This window comes from Salvia miltiorrhiza, chromosome 1 (genome assembly GCF_028751815.1).
Source record: "Salvia miltiorrhiza cultivar Shanhuang (shh) chromosome 1, IMPLAD_Smil_shh, whole genome shotgun sequence".
NCBI classification, from domain to species: domain Eukaryota; kingdom Viridiplantae; phylum Streptophyta; class Magnoliopsida; order Lamiales; family Lamiaceae; genus Salvia; species Salvia miltiorrhiza.
The window spans coordinates 44,266,468-44,283,053 of NC_080387.1; the positions used below are offsets into that span (position 1 = coordinate 44,266,468).

Below are 16,586 nucleotides of genomic sequence, written 5' to 3' on the forward strand. Positions count from 1 at the left end.
ATTTCTTCGCTACAAACCAAAAACATGTCGCTATGGCCAAGTCTTTTGCGATAAGTTTTTTTTAGTTAGAGCATTCACATCGGTCGACTCATTTAGGCAGATTCGAATCATTTTCTCGATGAGTCGACCGATGTAAGACGTCGTCGACTCGAGGCTTACTCATCCAGATGAGTAAGCCTCATCCGTCCCTTATCAAAGGCGCGTGCATTAATAAGGGACGCGCCGTATTAAAAAAAAAAATAGATTTTGTTTGAAATCCAACGACTATTTCCGATTTTCATTTTTTTTATTCAACAGCCATTTTTTTTATTTTGCCTTTTTTATATTTTTTACTTTTCGCTCCTATATAAACGCCTCTTTCCCTTTCATTTTTTCATCTCTTTCACTCTTTTCCTTTCATTTCTTAACAATTTCTTTGATCTCTATTACAAAATTCAATTTGGCGTAAATGTGTGTAATATCAATTAATTTCTTGAATTTATTTAAATTTATAAAATATGTATATAAATAAATAAAATATAAATCAATAATTGGTTAATAATCTCGACAAAATTTACACGAATAATCATCTCGTTGGTAACTCCAAAATATCTCTATCCTTAAAAACTTCTGGATTGAATGCAGTATGCAATATATATTGTAATTTTTTTCTTATCATTATATCAATTGTTATTATGGTAATTTTTTTATTTTTTCAATATTCATTTCAAATATATTAAGTTAAAACTATTTTTTAATTATATTTATAAATATGATATTTGAGTTGATATCAATTTTATATAAATATAAAAATTTAAAGTTTCCCGTGCATTGCACGGTGTGCAAATGCTAGTATTACTTTAAACCTCAAATTATTTTTACAGTATCAATTATATCCTTAATTATAGATTTTTTTTTTCAAACCTTGAATTATTAATTTTGTATCAATTGCACCATTTGTCTATTTTTTTTTGCTATGAAAATTTGACGTGGCTCGCCGGATGCTATGATTATTCAAAATCAATCCTTTTTTAACATGCTTTATATATACTCCATAAAACAACATCATTATATGCTTTATTAATTGAAAATTTAAAGAGTGAAAAATGGATGAAGGGTACAATTAATACAAAATAAATAGTTTAAGGCTTAAAAAATATTTTTCAATAGTTCAAGATATAATTGATAGTGTGAACATAATTTGGGGTTTAAAGAAATATTTACCGTAATATATATATATATATATATATATATATATGGTTGAGTTCAATAGAGAATTATCTTTTTATTCATCATGAACAAATCTATATATTTTACGAACAGATCAACATAACTAAAGAACAGACGTATTTAGTAAAAATATAGAAAAACTCGCCACCAGCAGGATTCGAACCCGGGGCAAATTGCTATTCATGCGGTACATTAATCTGTTCATTAAAATTATAGATCTGTTCGTTTTTATTTTACGAATTCTCTATTCTCCATAATATTTAGCTTCTCTGTTGAACCCTTCTCTCTCTCTCTCTATATATATATATATATTCTCTACTAGTCATAGACTACTATAAATTAGATATTATTAAAATACGATTTTATTAGAAAGAAAGAAAAAAATCCAAAAATCCTTGACCGCACAGAGAAGCAGACTAAGGGTCGAGCCTCATTAAAACCTCCCAGAGAAGGAGGAAAAAGAGTACTCGTCTAAAGTCAAAGAAAAAACGGGGAAGGAAAGCGGAAGTGAAGTAACTTCTAGAGCTCCGGCCGAACCATCGCCCTAAGGAAACCCCGGCTTTCCGGCCCAGGAAACCAAACCAAAAAACAAGAAGACTAACAAGAAAAAGACAACGAGCAGACCTAAACAAGCCAAGAACGAACCAAAAACACCCTAACAAGAAGGAAATGAAGCAACCACGATCCCGAAGAAGGCAGCAACCACGCAGGCTGCCGAGAGGACAACTGCTACGCAAGCTGTCAAGCAGCTCAGCCTTGACATCCGCCGGCAACGCCGACTCGAAGATATTCGCATCAGACCAAACATGTATACCAAGGCGAGACAAGTAAAACCGTGAAAAGTTCTCAACAAGGAGCAGAGTACAGCACTTCAACGACCAAAGCATGCTGTCTCCAAAACCCTGAAACCGATAAGAGCACTCTCTTACCCCCGACCGTTCTAATCCTAGTTTTGAGCGCACCCAAAGATTGAAAAAGGATTGGAACGACGCCCTAAACCAACACCCAAACATCCGCCCTCACAAGCACCCCAAACCAACAAAAAACTGAACACCAAGGCAATCCGCAGCAAACTGCCGCGCAGAGCTCCAACACCGACTACTCCCGGATGGTTCGCACATGGCTATGCGTACACATATCTCTTGCAACAGCAAGTTTAATTTCCTCAATGGCTGACGGCCACCAACCTTCAACACGATCGTTGTTAGCCATAATATCCGCCGGTTGATTACCTTCCCTATAAATATGAGTGACAATCAAGTGGAATTTCTGCAGAACAACATACATGGAATCCGACTCAATCCACAAGTAAAGCCAATTCCTATCATGGGCCAAATTTATAGCAGTGATCACTGCCAAAAGCTCAGCTTCAAAAGAAAAACCAATACCCCCTTTAATGTGAAAGCAACCGCGAACCACCGCATGATGATCCCTAAAAACCCCACCCGCAGCAATGAACCCCGACGCACCCATAGCAGAGCCGTCAGTATTGACTTTCATCCAATGAGAAACAGGAGGCCACCAATGGACCTCAATCATACGTGGCGGGGGGGCCGACCGACTTCCAACTCCAATGGGCCTAGTGATCAAGTCGTCGGACCATATGTTGTTCATAGTGCCGAGATCTTTGAAATTGGATTCCAGTTCTTTAAAGAAGGATTTGACGAAAGCCAAAATTCGGCGAGAATTAAAATGAACATTATCAAACACCACGGAGTTGCAACAATCCCAAATCTTTCACAAAATAGTGATGACACCGGCTTTCCAGAATGAAAGAATTTGTAAGCTAAACTTCGTCGCCCACGCCAGCACCAGAAACAAGTGAATATCCAAGCAGTCCCCGAGAGGAGCTTTGTCAAACCAAGAGAGGAACTCTCGCCAAATGGGCTTCACCTTCGAACAATTCCACAAAACATGAGAAATAGACTCCCCGCTCTCAAAGCACAGCGAGCAGCCATTAGGGGCGACCAAGCCCTGCCGAACCAGAATATCAAGAGTGGGGAGACGCCCGTGAATAACGCGCCAGCAAAGAATTGAGCGTCTAACAAGAATGAAAGGCTCCCAAATCCATTTTCCCCAGTTCACCTCTGGGAAACGATGACATTTTCTCGAGAAGGCCAGAGCAGCAGAGACTTCCCCACGTACCGAATGTTTCCAGAATCTAACGTCCTTACCCCCATTCATGGGAAGAAGTAAGATATCAGCCACCACTTCAGGGAAACGATTCACGAAAGCAGTAGAGAAATGCCAAACATCATCATAAAAATAGTCATGCACTGAAAAATTAAGAAAATCATGCATGTAAGAATGAATCTTAAGCTTATCAACAAGCTTATAACCAAGCCAATCATCTCTCCAAAAAAAGGTGCCATCACCACGATCAATACAGGAATAAGAATCATCCACTAACTGATTCACTTCATCCTTCAACCCAATCCAAATAGAAGAATTAGCAATATTCTGCTTAGCGTAGCTAAAATCAGTAAGATATCTAGAGCGCATGATTTGATGAGCCCAATCTGCCCCTTTAATCATCTTTCAGGCAAGCTTCATCAAAAAGTTTTGATTCATCAAAGTAAACGAACGAATACCTAAGCCGCCTTCAATCCGCGGAGAACAAGTACGCCCCCAACTCACAGAGCAGCTGGGACGTTGATCAATATTACCAGACCACACAAAGTTTCTGCACTTTTTATCCAAAGAATGAAGAAGCGACATCGGCCATTTGTAAGCCATCATCGAATGCACAATCGAACTTTGAATAACCGACTTCACAAGGCAAAGACGACCAGCCATAGAAAGTTGGATACCTTTCCACCTCACGAATTTCTGCACAATCTTATCAAAAATCTGCATAAAATAGGAAGCACGAGGACGACCAACAAAAATAGAAACCCCCAAATAAGTCATTGGAAGACAACCAATCGAAAATCCAAGAGCCCGATGAATAGCCCTGCATCTACTATAAATTAGATATAGGATTGACGAATATATGGATAAAAATGATTAAAATAAGGACATAAGAAAAATAAAAATAGAGAATAGAGAAAATCGTATAATCATCCATGACAATTTCTAAAATCCGAAAAATATTTTCTTCTATTTATTTGCTCAAATATAATATATATATATATATATATATGATAAAATTTGCTCAAATATTTAGCATATGGAGAAATGCAATTCTACATTTCTTCAAGTTATGCCAACTTGATAATTTTATGAAATTAAATATTCTATAATCTATATTATATTAAAAAAGACAATTCCCAATTTGAAATCAATTTCAAAATTGAATGACAATTTTGAAGTTGTAATAAAATTGAAAGTTACTTTGTAAACTATATTTTTTCTTTAACTTCTTACTTTTTGTTTTATTTCTTTCCAAAATCGTGAAATTCGATTGGTTAAAAAAATATTTAATATGGATATCAAATTAAAGATCACGATAAGAGCTTTAATTTGACATATTTTATCTAAATATTTGATTTAAAATGTAAAAGTTATATTTGTTTAAATTCTAATTTAAAAAAAAAAAATCTCTCTCCTCTCTCATCTTTTTGAATAAATTTATTTTTTAATTCTTTTTTATTAAATTTTAGTTTTTCTTGTCTTTTTTTACATTTCATAATATCAAATTTTATAATTGTGATTTCTACCTTATTTTTTTATTCAATCAATATTTAATTGAAATATATTCAGTTAAAATTAAAATTTTATTATATTTATAAGTATGATAATTAAATTAGTATTAATTTAATATAAATATAAAAATTTAAAATATTTTTCCGTTCATTGCACGGGGTGCAAATGCTAGTTAAAATTAAATCATTTACTTAGCTAGACATCTTAATAATTGATCAAAATAATATTTTCAATAAAAATAAAATTATTTATTTGATCAACTAATTAATTGACCAAATTTAATTGGAGGTGCAAAATAATTCAGGGATGAGAAAATACATATTATATATACTCCTTTTATATATGTTCTCTAGTAACGATAGACTACTATAAATTCGATGAGGGATTGGAGAATATATGGAAAAAAATTATTAAAAATAAGGAATAGAGAAAATCGTATAATCATACATGTTAATTTTTTCTAAGAGAAGTATATCGATTTTATCTTATACTATCAGTTTAAAAGTTTATATTTCATAATTCTAATAATCTTTCCAATATTTTCTTCTAATTATTTGCTCGAATATTTAGCATACGGAGAAATGCAATTCTATATTTCTTCAAGCCATTTACTTAGCTAATTAGTATTGACATCTTAATAATTGGTCAAAATTATTTTTTCACTAAAAATAAAACTATTTTTTTTAGAGAATAAAACTATTTATTTAGTCAACTAATGAATTGATCAAATTTATTTGGAGGTGCAAATACTTGAAATATGGGAAATTACACATGGTATCTAATCATTTTATATATGTTCTCTAGTAGGCATAGACTACTATAAATTTGATGTGGGATTGGATAAAAATAATTAAAATGAGGACTTAAGATGAATAAAATTAAAAAATAGAGAAAATCATATAATCATGACAATTTTTTTTTAAGAAGATACATCAGTTTAAAAATTTAATTAAAAAATTATAAAATCTAGCAAATATTTTCTAATTATTTGCTTAAATATTTAACATATGGAGAAATGCAATTCTACAATTCTTCAAATTACGTCAACTTACAATTTTGTGAACTTAAATATTTTCTAATTAAAAAAAATCAATTACATAGCCAATTAGCATTGACGTTTTAATAATTGATCAAAACAAAATTTTCAATAAAAGTAAAACTATTTATTTGGCCAACTAATTAATCGACCAAATTTAATTGAAGGCACAAAATAATTGAGGGATGGAGAAATACACATTATATCTAATCATTTTATATATGTTCTCTAGTACTCATTGACTACTATAAATTCGATGTGGGATGGAAGAATGTATAGATTAGAATGATTAAATGAGGATTTAAGATAAATTAGAATAGAAAATAGAGGATGTGCCACATAGGACCTTGAATGAAGGGAAATCCTTGAATATGTAATCTATTAAATAATAGATAGAATAGCTTTTGAAGCACCTAAGTAATATATTTTTCCTAATTAACGGTAATAATTAATACTAGCAGAAACCATATAAAATTACTTTTTTTTTGACATAGGTAGGCACACGTGAAGTGTTATACAGATGATTCATTCCCCAATTCATAAAAAACCAAATAATCGCAACTGTTTTCTTATATTATTTCCTTCAATTATTTATGCTCTCCGCATCAGCAACACCTTTCATGTTTAGTTTTCTTGTAACACTCAGACTCAATACCTGTTGAGAACTTAATGTAATATTCCAGCCCTTGTTTTGATGATATCTGATTAGGCGTATTTTATACGTATATTTTAGATGTTTTCGGGTGATTTCTTTGCTTGATTGGTATTAAATATCATCTTTTGGGAATGTTTTATGATCTTAAATGGTTTCCAATGGTTTTTGACAGATTTTGAAGAAGAATCCCGTTTTTGGAAGATATTGGAAGTAAGAAAGCTGTACATGCAAGCTGGACGGTGTGCTTGAAGGAACCATATTTTGACATATGATTCACGTGCCCGTGATCCATTTCGGATATCAAACGAATACATACAAAAACCATGTGCCTATAGCAAAAGGATAGAATCTTACTTGCAAATCCGGCAATGATTGACTCCAGTGTTGATCTTCCAACTTGTTCCCACGGCAAGACTTGACGTTGGGTGGCAACGATCTTCAAGTCCTCTCCTTTTTCCAAGGGAAACACGCCGCCTCACTTTTCTGTGCTCTCACAGATTTCTCTCTATTTTACCTCACGTAATGTCACAAGTAATTAGAATTAGGGTTGTACCTATTATTTATACTGGGTATTAAAACCCTAAATAATAAGCCCATCATCTAATTAAACTAAAACAAAGCCCAAAGGCTTAAGTGAGAAATAGATGGACGGACGCCCCATATGGAGTGAAGCCTTTATTGGGCCAAGCGGAGATCTACTAGCTTGAATAAAGTTTGGCCTCCCAGTGCTCGATTTTCCTATTCAGCCCAGAATAAAATCGAGACACAAGTAATAATTTATTCCACTAGAAAATTAATTAATACTGAATTACCTCTTTATTCTTTAGGTGAGTCAGGGCTAGTATTAGACTTAATTAATCCCCGTGTTTAAGATATCCAATATCCATTAATTAATTAATTCATCTGACGATCAATTAATTAATTAATTAGTCGTTTAATTATAAACGACATCTCGAGTGCTACCACTTAAACTTATTATCGTATCGGAACTAATTCCACCTGCAGGGTTTAATACGATAAACTTATTAAGTTCCTCGAGAGGATATTATCATCCTGTTATTAGCAGGACACGGATCCTTATTGCAATATAATCGCATGTCAAATAATAATTGCTATCACCCAAAGTATCGAGTATATTGAGCTTCAAGAGAACTCTCACCCATGATAAATCAAAGCAATAGTCAATCTATTATTCACACCGATTAATCCAACTAAGGTTAAGACTATTTAAGTCGCCGAGATCTTGATTCTTAATTAGTCAGAATATAAGAATTCATCTCACTGTGATCCTGTTCAATACACGAAGGTACTAGCATAAATAAATAGTCAAGACAAACTGTTTATCCATTTATGCTACAATCTAAACCAGCAACTCGTCCATAGTTGCCTCGATTGTGAACTCAATTTATATCTCAACTTTTTTCAATTATATGATCTTCTGTGATCTACAACACACCATATAATCTATAGTATGAGATAAATTGGACTATAATAGGATTATGCAATAACAATATTTCAGATAGAAGAATCACAGTGAACTAAGGAATCAATGTATACAAGCATAAAGTCTTGCTTTCAGTATACAACCCTTCAGTTGCTTTGCTATAAGCGAGTTTGCACCAAATATTTTTCAAAGTTTCAAATGAGGAGCTATATGTAGGCCAATTTTGAGAAATAAATGTCACCGCCTTCTACTTTTCACTTCCACATCCTCTTTATTTAAAATTGATTTGAAACGAGAAAAAGTAAGAAAATAATTCTTGTTTTCCATTCATATAAAGTCCCTTCTGCAATTCCACTCCCACGTCCACTTATTTCAAACCTAGCTATTCTTCTTTGTCTCTGAGGGATACATTTTTTTTTTTTGAGAATTTGAGGCACATATTCTTATTATTTCTTATTATATTAAGTGTTACTCTAAACAATACAATGTCACTATTAGTCACATAATTAATGTTTTTTTATATATATAAATTAACAGTATTAAATAAAGATGTTTAAAGACCGCGCCACAGTCAGACCTTTGATTTTGGACATTAACTCCTTACCACTTGGCCAACACACGCACACTCACATAATTAATGTTCTATCCCTAATCCATCAACAACACGATACAGAGTTAAAAGATTAATAATTAACGACTGAATTATGTCTATAATAAATAAAAATACACGCGCGCGCGCGCGCGCGCACACACACACACACACATATATATATATATAGAGAGAGAGAGAGAGGGAGAGAGAGAGAGAGAGAGAGAGGTTGATTCTAGTGAGATTGCTATTTTTTATAATATGTAAAATTAATGAATAAGCCAATACATAGTGACGAATAATACATTGTATAGTGTTGAATAGCAATATTTAAAAACTTAATAAAATTTTTGCTGCCTCCAGGATTCGAACCCCGGTAAATTTTTTCCTCCTCCAGATAAATAACTATAAAATTCATTAAATCAACACTTATAAATCAATCTAAGATCTCACCATATATGATGATCTCATTAGAACCATTCCCTATATATAATACACTTTTTAATATTTATTTATACGCAAATTATTGGGTGCGACCGTTGCACAGGTGTGCGACGGGTCGACCCGGCGCCAAACCCGCCCTCCTGACCCGGAACCCTGACCCGCGTGAGTTTGACCCATACTCCTAATTATTACATTTATTTATAATAATTGTTACTTTTAATAAACATAATATATATATTTGTTCATATAAATGTATATTGATATGTATAATGTTTTATATTGAATGAAGGTAAATATTTATATTAATATAAGTATACATTTGTGCGACCAAATGTATATCTTATGCTTATTAAAAGTAAATACTCCTATTAGGATTTAGTGTTCAGGCTTAGGGTTTAGTTTACAGGGTTTAGTGTTTAGTTTATAGAATTTAGGGTTTAGAAAATATAATACTGTATATTAAATGAAGGAAAATACCTATATTTATATAAGTATACATTTGTGCGAACAAATGTATATTTCATGCTTATTAAAAGTAATAATTATTATAAACAAATGTAATAATTTAGGATTTAGGATTTTGGGTGTGGAATGTGGACCGGGTCGGGGCGGACCCATCGCACACTGTGCGACGGTCGCACCCAAGACCAGCTGTTATTTATTTAATAACATTGCGTCTTTTCCCAAATAATTTAATACAGATAATAGTAGATTGATTAAATAATACTAAAATATAGTATTATAGCATTACAAATATAATTCGACGATTGGCTTTCGCTTTATTTTTTGGTTGGTCCTTTTAAGTTCAATTGAAATTGATACATAATTCCTACACCATGACTGGCTCGTTCATTCTAGATTCTGACCCTCTACATGTATAAGATGGTCCAAAAAAAGAAAAAGAAAACTCCCATCATTAAATTATTCTCCCTCCGACCATGATATTGTTTCCACTTTATGGACGTCACAGATTTTAAGAAAATTGTGGATAGTAATTGATAATAGTAATATTGTTGTGAGTGGAGTTTGAGTCCTACTATTGTTGTAAGTGAAATTTGTGGATTCTACTGTTATAAATGGAAGTGGAAATATCGTGGATAGATCAAAATGATAAAAAGAGAAATGATATTGTTAACGGAGGGAATATCAACTTTTTAATCTTGTTATTCTGTACTTTTGCTACAGAGATATTCTAATAAACATCTTCAAGAGAATCCGGATAATCACCGAATTAAAGTATTCGACTCAAATGCTATAAAATATTAATTGTTCATCCTAAGACCTCTTAAATAAAGCTTTTATACGCTAATCTTAAATCAAATTGCGATTTCTTTAATTTTTTTTAAATGAAATTATGTTTGTAGGTAGCGAGGCCTGGACCATTACATTAGATATATATACCCAATTTTGTCTAAGCATTTTGTCAACAAATATTTAATTAGTCCGATAGAGATGCAGGCGAGACGCTAGCTGACAAAAAAGCGTTGTCGTATTTAAGTTTATTGTTTTTTTTTTCGTTAATTTCTTTCGAATTAAGCAGTATTAAGGTTTATTGTTATATTGTCAAACCTACTCGATTTGGTCATGTTCACCCCATGGATTCTACTTTCTTATTTTATTTACATATTTGTTTCTTTTGAGAATATTTATTTGCCGACTGCATGAAAGAGCCAGAAAGTTTAGATTAGTTTTAACTCTTGTTCTCACCTAAAGCCTTTAGATAAACTTATCTAATGAAAATATAATATGCAACATAATTAGATACTTCTTGTTTGGTCTGTGAGAAGATTTAAACTCTAATTAATAAGCATTGAATTATTGTATTCGAATCACCCCACAACGAATCGTCCATCTTGCGTCGGAAGAAATTCAAAATTATGGAAAAGTATAGAATTAATGGAGATAAAATAGGGGATTGGAGATGTTAATTACATCACTACAAGAAAACACTGCTCCTATGACCGAAATCAACGACCGAATTATTCGATCTCTAAAAAAGCAGGCCTAATGACCCAATTTTTGAAAATAACGACTGAATTTATTAATTAAATTTGTATTTCTTTTTTTTTTAAATTTAACGGTCGTTATACTATAACGACCGTTTTAAAGACTAGAATCCGGTCGTTACTATTTTATTTTAAATTTTGAATTAATTTTAATTTAACGACCGTTCGTAACTGTCGTTATAATTTTAATTTCAATTTTTTTTAGTGTCAGTTTAATTTAACGGTCATTATATATAATTAGGGGTGTCTAAACGGGGCGAGTTGGGTACCCTACCCGATTTTTGTGGGTACCCCACCCCCCAATTTCCTAAATTTCCCTATCTGGTCCCGACCCCGACCCCACTGTCATGTACCCTAATACCCGACGCGGGTATTAGGATACCTGCATACCCACATTCCAACTAGAGTTTCGATTTTTTTCCTTTTTTTTAACTAATTAAAAATTTTAAGTTTTAGACTTATTATATGTGTGATTTGTCTAGTTTTATTTATGTGATAAGTTTTTAAACAAAAGTAACCGTTGGACATAAAAATAGTCATTATAAAAAAAATTCACTAGTGACATGAGGTTTGATAGCTATTATTTGTGTCATAAAAAGTAGTGATATTTGATAGTGTAGCTAATCACTAATAATTACACTTTTAAATGTCACTAATTTTTGTGACACTAATATTAACTATCAAGCCTCATGTCACTAATAGAAACTTTGGGCAGTCAGTAGTACTATTTTACTATAATAATATGTTTCTAAAGGAAAAGGGAATAGTTTGAATATAAATCACAATCCATTACCAATGATATAGTTATGGTATCCTATGAACCCATTATATGATTATATCTACTGTGTCTTGTATATACTTACAAATTCGAACTATTAATGCTTGATTTATTACTTTTATAAATTAAAATATACTCCCTCCGTCCCAATAATGAAGTCTCCTTTGTTTTGGGCACGGGTATTTAGGAGAGGTAAAGTTGATGTTAAATTAGTAGGGACCACATAATTAGTGCTTTAATTAATGTTATTTTATTTCTTAATTTGATTGACTAATCAAGTCTCTGCGCCTCTCTCTCTTCAGCCCCAACACTTCCTCCTCCATCCGGAATCCGCCGCCGCTGCTGCTGAGGGGCCGGCGAGTCGCCGCCCTTATTCCTTCTTCGGTTGGCATCAATTCCCCCTTCCTCTTCACTGTCATTCTCTCCATTTCTCTTCCTCACACTCAATTTCTCAAAATCGAGCCCAAAATCAAGCAGCATAAACCAAATGCTTTTATGAACATGCAATGCTACTAAAAAACTGAAGAAAAGGAAATACCTTTTGGAAAAACCAAGAAAACCCAGATCCAGTGAAGCATTACCATCAAAATGTGGCCGAAAATTATGAACGGAAAACGAAATATAGTTGTCCAAGATCCAATTTTTCTGCCCTCTCTCTCTCTCTCTCTCTGTAACGAGTTGCTGGCCTTGAGAGGAAATTTAAAGGAGACAACCAAGATTCAAATTTTATTTGCTGCAAAGTCGTTTGAGTTACTAATGACCACAACCGACACCATTAATATAGCTGCTGCGAAAATGCATATGCGGATCTTGTAAATACCCGTGCCCATGGGAGGTTCACAGAGTCGAGAAGGGCTCGAGCTTTCCAATTCAAAATATTCCGACGAGGAGAAGGTAGAGGAAATTGAAGGAGAACCGACGACTGGCTACGCCGGCTGGTGGGAGTCGTGGTCGCAGAAGCCCTCCGGCGACTGGAAGTGGATGAGTCGCGGCGGAGAAGAGCCGCGAGTGGACGCCTGAGTCGCGCCGCGCGAACGGCGGCGCCGGACGGAGAATTAAACGAGAGAGGAACTCCGCCTGAGTTCCAAGAGAGAAATCAAGGTTGAGGAGAGCGACGCGGTTGTGTGTGGAGGTTTGAAGAGAAATACAATTATGCTACAGAGAGAGAGGCGGCGATTTGAGAGTGAAGAGAGGAGAGAGAGAGATTGACAAAGAGAGAGAGAATAGAGAGAGAAGAGAGAGAGCATTGTTAATTAAGTAACTAATTTTTGCCAAAAAGGGAAAGGAGACTTGAATATTGGGACGGCCCAGAAAGGAATATGAGACTTGAATATTGGGACGGAGGGAGTAGTTGATAATCATTTATAAATACCAGGGGGCCTTGGGCACGGCTTCCTTCAAGGCAAAAATTCTATTCAAGGCATAAGAGAATTCTGTTCAATTTAGGAATTAGATTTAGGATTTTGAGTTTTGATATTAAGATATTATTAAATTATATAAAATATTAAAAATTTATTCATTAAATGACAATTTTATATAAAAAAGAAAAGAAAAAAACCTAAAAAAACCCTTGAAAGCACAGAAAGAGCAGACTAAGGGCCGAGTCTCATTAAAACCTTTTCACGGAAAACCCAGTGGGAAAAACCGTGAATAGGAAAAAGAGTACTCGTCTAGACACAAGACGAAAGTAGGGAATAGCGAAAGGAGATACAACTCCGAGATTCAGAATAACAACGAAAAAACAACCACCCATCAGTCCCAACTACCGTTTCTTACGCAGATGGCTATGCGAAGCCATGTCAAGGCGAACCGCAGCCCTAATCTCCTCAATCTCGTGCGGCCACCACCCTTCTGAACGTTGTTGGTTAGCCATAATATCCGCCGCCTTGTTTCCTTCTCTAAAGATGTGAGAAACCTGCAGCGAGAAAGCATCTAACATCTTTAAAGTCCTATTCCACGCCGCCTTAAAACGCCAAGGCACATTAAAAGAATGAGTATTAAGAATTGATATCACGTAGGTGGAATCGGCTTCAATCCAAAGCTTGTGCCAACCACGATTGTGAGCAATTTGAATCGCCGAGATAACAACCATGAGTTCCGCTTCAAAGGCAAAACCCGAGCCACCTTTGAAGTGAAAACAACCACGCACCACATTCCAGTTATCTCTAAACACCCCACCTGCAGCAATAGTGCCCGGAGCTCCCGTCGCTGAGCCATCAGTATTCACTTTGATCCACGGCGCCACCGGTGGCCACCAATGCACCTCAACAAACTCCGGAGGAGGAGCACTCCTGGTAGTAACACCCACTGCCCGGAGAATCAGATAATCTGACCAAGAATTCGACATGTAACCTAATTTAGGAAAGTTATCATCAATCTCTTTGAAAGCAACTTTCACAGTGTGGATGACACGACTTGCTTCGAACTTTTGATTATCAAAGATACAATTGTTTCTCTGCATCCAGATGGCCCAGATGACCGTGATGATACCAGCTTTCCAGAAATTACCGGTGAGGGGACTAAGTTTATACTGCCAAGCTGCCACCAAAAAACTATGAATATCATTCTCTTGCAACCCTTGCGTGAAATTGAACCACCCAAGAAACGTAGCCCAAATATTCTGCGCACGCTCACAATTCCAGAAAAGGTGATCCTGAGACTCACTTCCTTTTAAGCAAAGCAAACAGACGTTTGGCGTGATCATACCGTAGCGGATAAGGCGATCATAAGTCGGTACTCTATTATGAAGAAGACGCCAACAGATCAAAGAACGTCGAATCGGAATAAAAGATTCCCAAAGCCAAGAGCCCCAAGACACCTTCGGAAAATGATGACAATGCTTGTTGAATGCCAGCGCAGTAGTGACATTCCCGTGCAATGAGGGTTTCCAGAAACGCACATCTCCCTCAGTACCAAGAGGAGTGAGTAAAATATCACACACTATCTCAGGAAAATCATTAACAAAGGCTTGCGTGAAATGCCAGAGCCCATCGTAGAAATAATCAGCCACCGATTGAGTAAGAAACGGAAGCATGAAATGCGGAATACCGCATTTATTCATAAGATTATACCCAAGCCAGTCGTCATACCAGAATGAAGTAGAAGCGCCGTCATAAATATACGAGTACGAATCCGCCACCAAACCATCAATTTCCTCACGTAAGCTCATCCAGACAGAAGAAGCAGCCACCAGAGATTTACAACGCCCAAAGCGATCGAGATATCTATCTCTAATCAAATCATATCCGAACTCACGCCCACCAACCACCTTCCACGCCATTTTCATTAGATAGCTCTTATTCATGAGCTCGAACGACCTAACCCCGAGACCTCCCTCCTCCTTAATCGAGCAGACCCTCTTCCAACTCACGGAACAAGATGACGTCTGCTTGATGTTGCCAGTCCAAAGGAAATTACGGCAGCACGCATCGAGCTCCTTAATAAGAGCAGTCGGCCATCTATAAACCATCATGGAGTGCGTCAGGGAGCTTTGGATAACCGACCTGATCAGGCAAATCCTCCCAGCCATCGACAAGTGTAATCCCTTCCATCTCGCGAACTTGTTGATCACACGATCATGTATCGGTCGAAGATAGGAGGCATGCACACGACCCTTAAAGATAGGAACCCCAAGGTAAGTAATCGGAAAGTTGCCCTGAGAAAATCTCAATATGCTCCGAATAGCCCTGCAGGTCTGAGAAGGAACTTTGCTAGTAAAAAAAATTTGTGACTTATCCGGGCTCACAATTTGATCAGAGATTTGACCATAATATTCCATAATTTTCTGAATGGTATTAGCGTTCGTGACCGAGGCGTGACAGAAAACCAGAATATCATCCGCATATAAAAGATGAGTTGGAAAATTAATTCCCTGTCTCATTTGCATCGGTGTAAGGGTGCCCGCGCTAACACAATTTGCAAAGAGCCTACCAAGAACATCCTCGGCGATTCTAAAAAGAATCGGAGAAAGAGGATCGCCCTGACGAACACCCCTTGAACACGCAAAATAACCTTTAAGCTGACCATTGTACAGAATAGAAATCCTAGCCGAGTGAAGCAGAATCTCAATCCAACTAATGAACTTTGAATCATAGCCAGCAACACGAAGAACGTTAAGCAGGAAATCCCAGCTAAGAGTATCAAAAGCTTTTTTGATGTCAATCTTGCAAGCCATGTTTTGACCACGGCTCGTACGATGCATACAGTTCACGCCTTCGGATCCAATCAGAATACAATCGTGAATAGAACGACCGCTAATAAAACCAAACTGATGACGGGAAACATAAACAGCAGCAACCTGGCTTAGTCTAGACGCCAACACCTTAGTAATAATCTTGTAAAGAAAGTTGGACAAAACAATCGGTCTCAGATCCGAGACCGAATTGACGACATCTTTCTTAGGTATCAACACCAAGGTATTAGAATTGCAGCCTTGAGGAAGATAAGAATTCCGGAAAAAAGCTTGAACAGCACACCAAATATCCACTTTAATAATCGACCAACAATGCTGAAAGAACTTACCCGAGAAACCATCAGGCCCAGGCGAGCTGTTCGGCTCCATCTGAAAAACCGCAACAGAAATTTCCTCTTCATCCGGCAAACGAATGAGCAAATTATTATAACGATCTTCGACCATCTCCTCAATAACCGCCTCAACCGCCGTAATATCAGTATTAGTATGACTGCTAGTCGAAAACAAAGAAGAGAAGAAATCCACGATATGATCCCCAATAACCTTCTGGTCGTAATTCATATCTCCATTGATCTCCATGTGAGAAAC

General features: G+C 35.6%; 1 protein-coding gene across 1 annotated transcript; it reads right to left on the reverse strand.

The window, feature by feature from the left end:
• Window positions 1–2,946: 2,946 nt before the first annotated feature.
• On the reverse strand, window positions 2,947–3,744 carry LOC131008556 (uncharacterized). Its single transcript, XM_057935471.1, has one exon. The coding sequence runs from the start codon at window positions 3,742–3,744 to the stop codon at window positions 2,947–2,949; it is 798 nt and encodes a 265-aa protein (XP_057791454.1).
• Between the last annotated feature and the right edge of the window lie 12,842 nt (window positions 3,745–16,586).

What these genes read in the sequence shown, in the direction of transcription:
- LOC131008556 (XM_057935471.1), bottom strand. Translation starts at nt 3,744, where the DNA reads ATGATTAAAGGGGCAGATTGGGCTCATCAAATCATGCGCTCTAGATAT.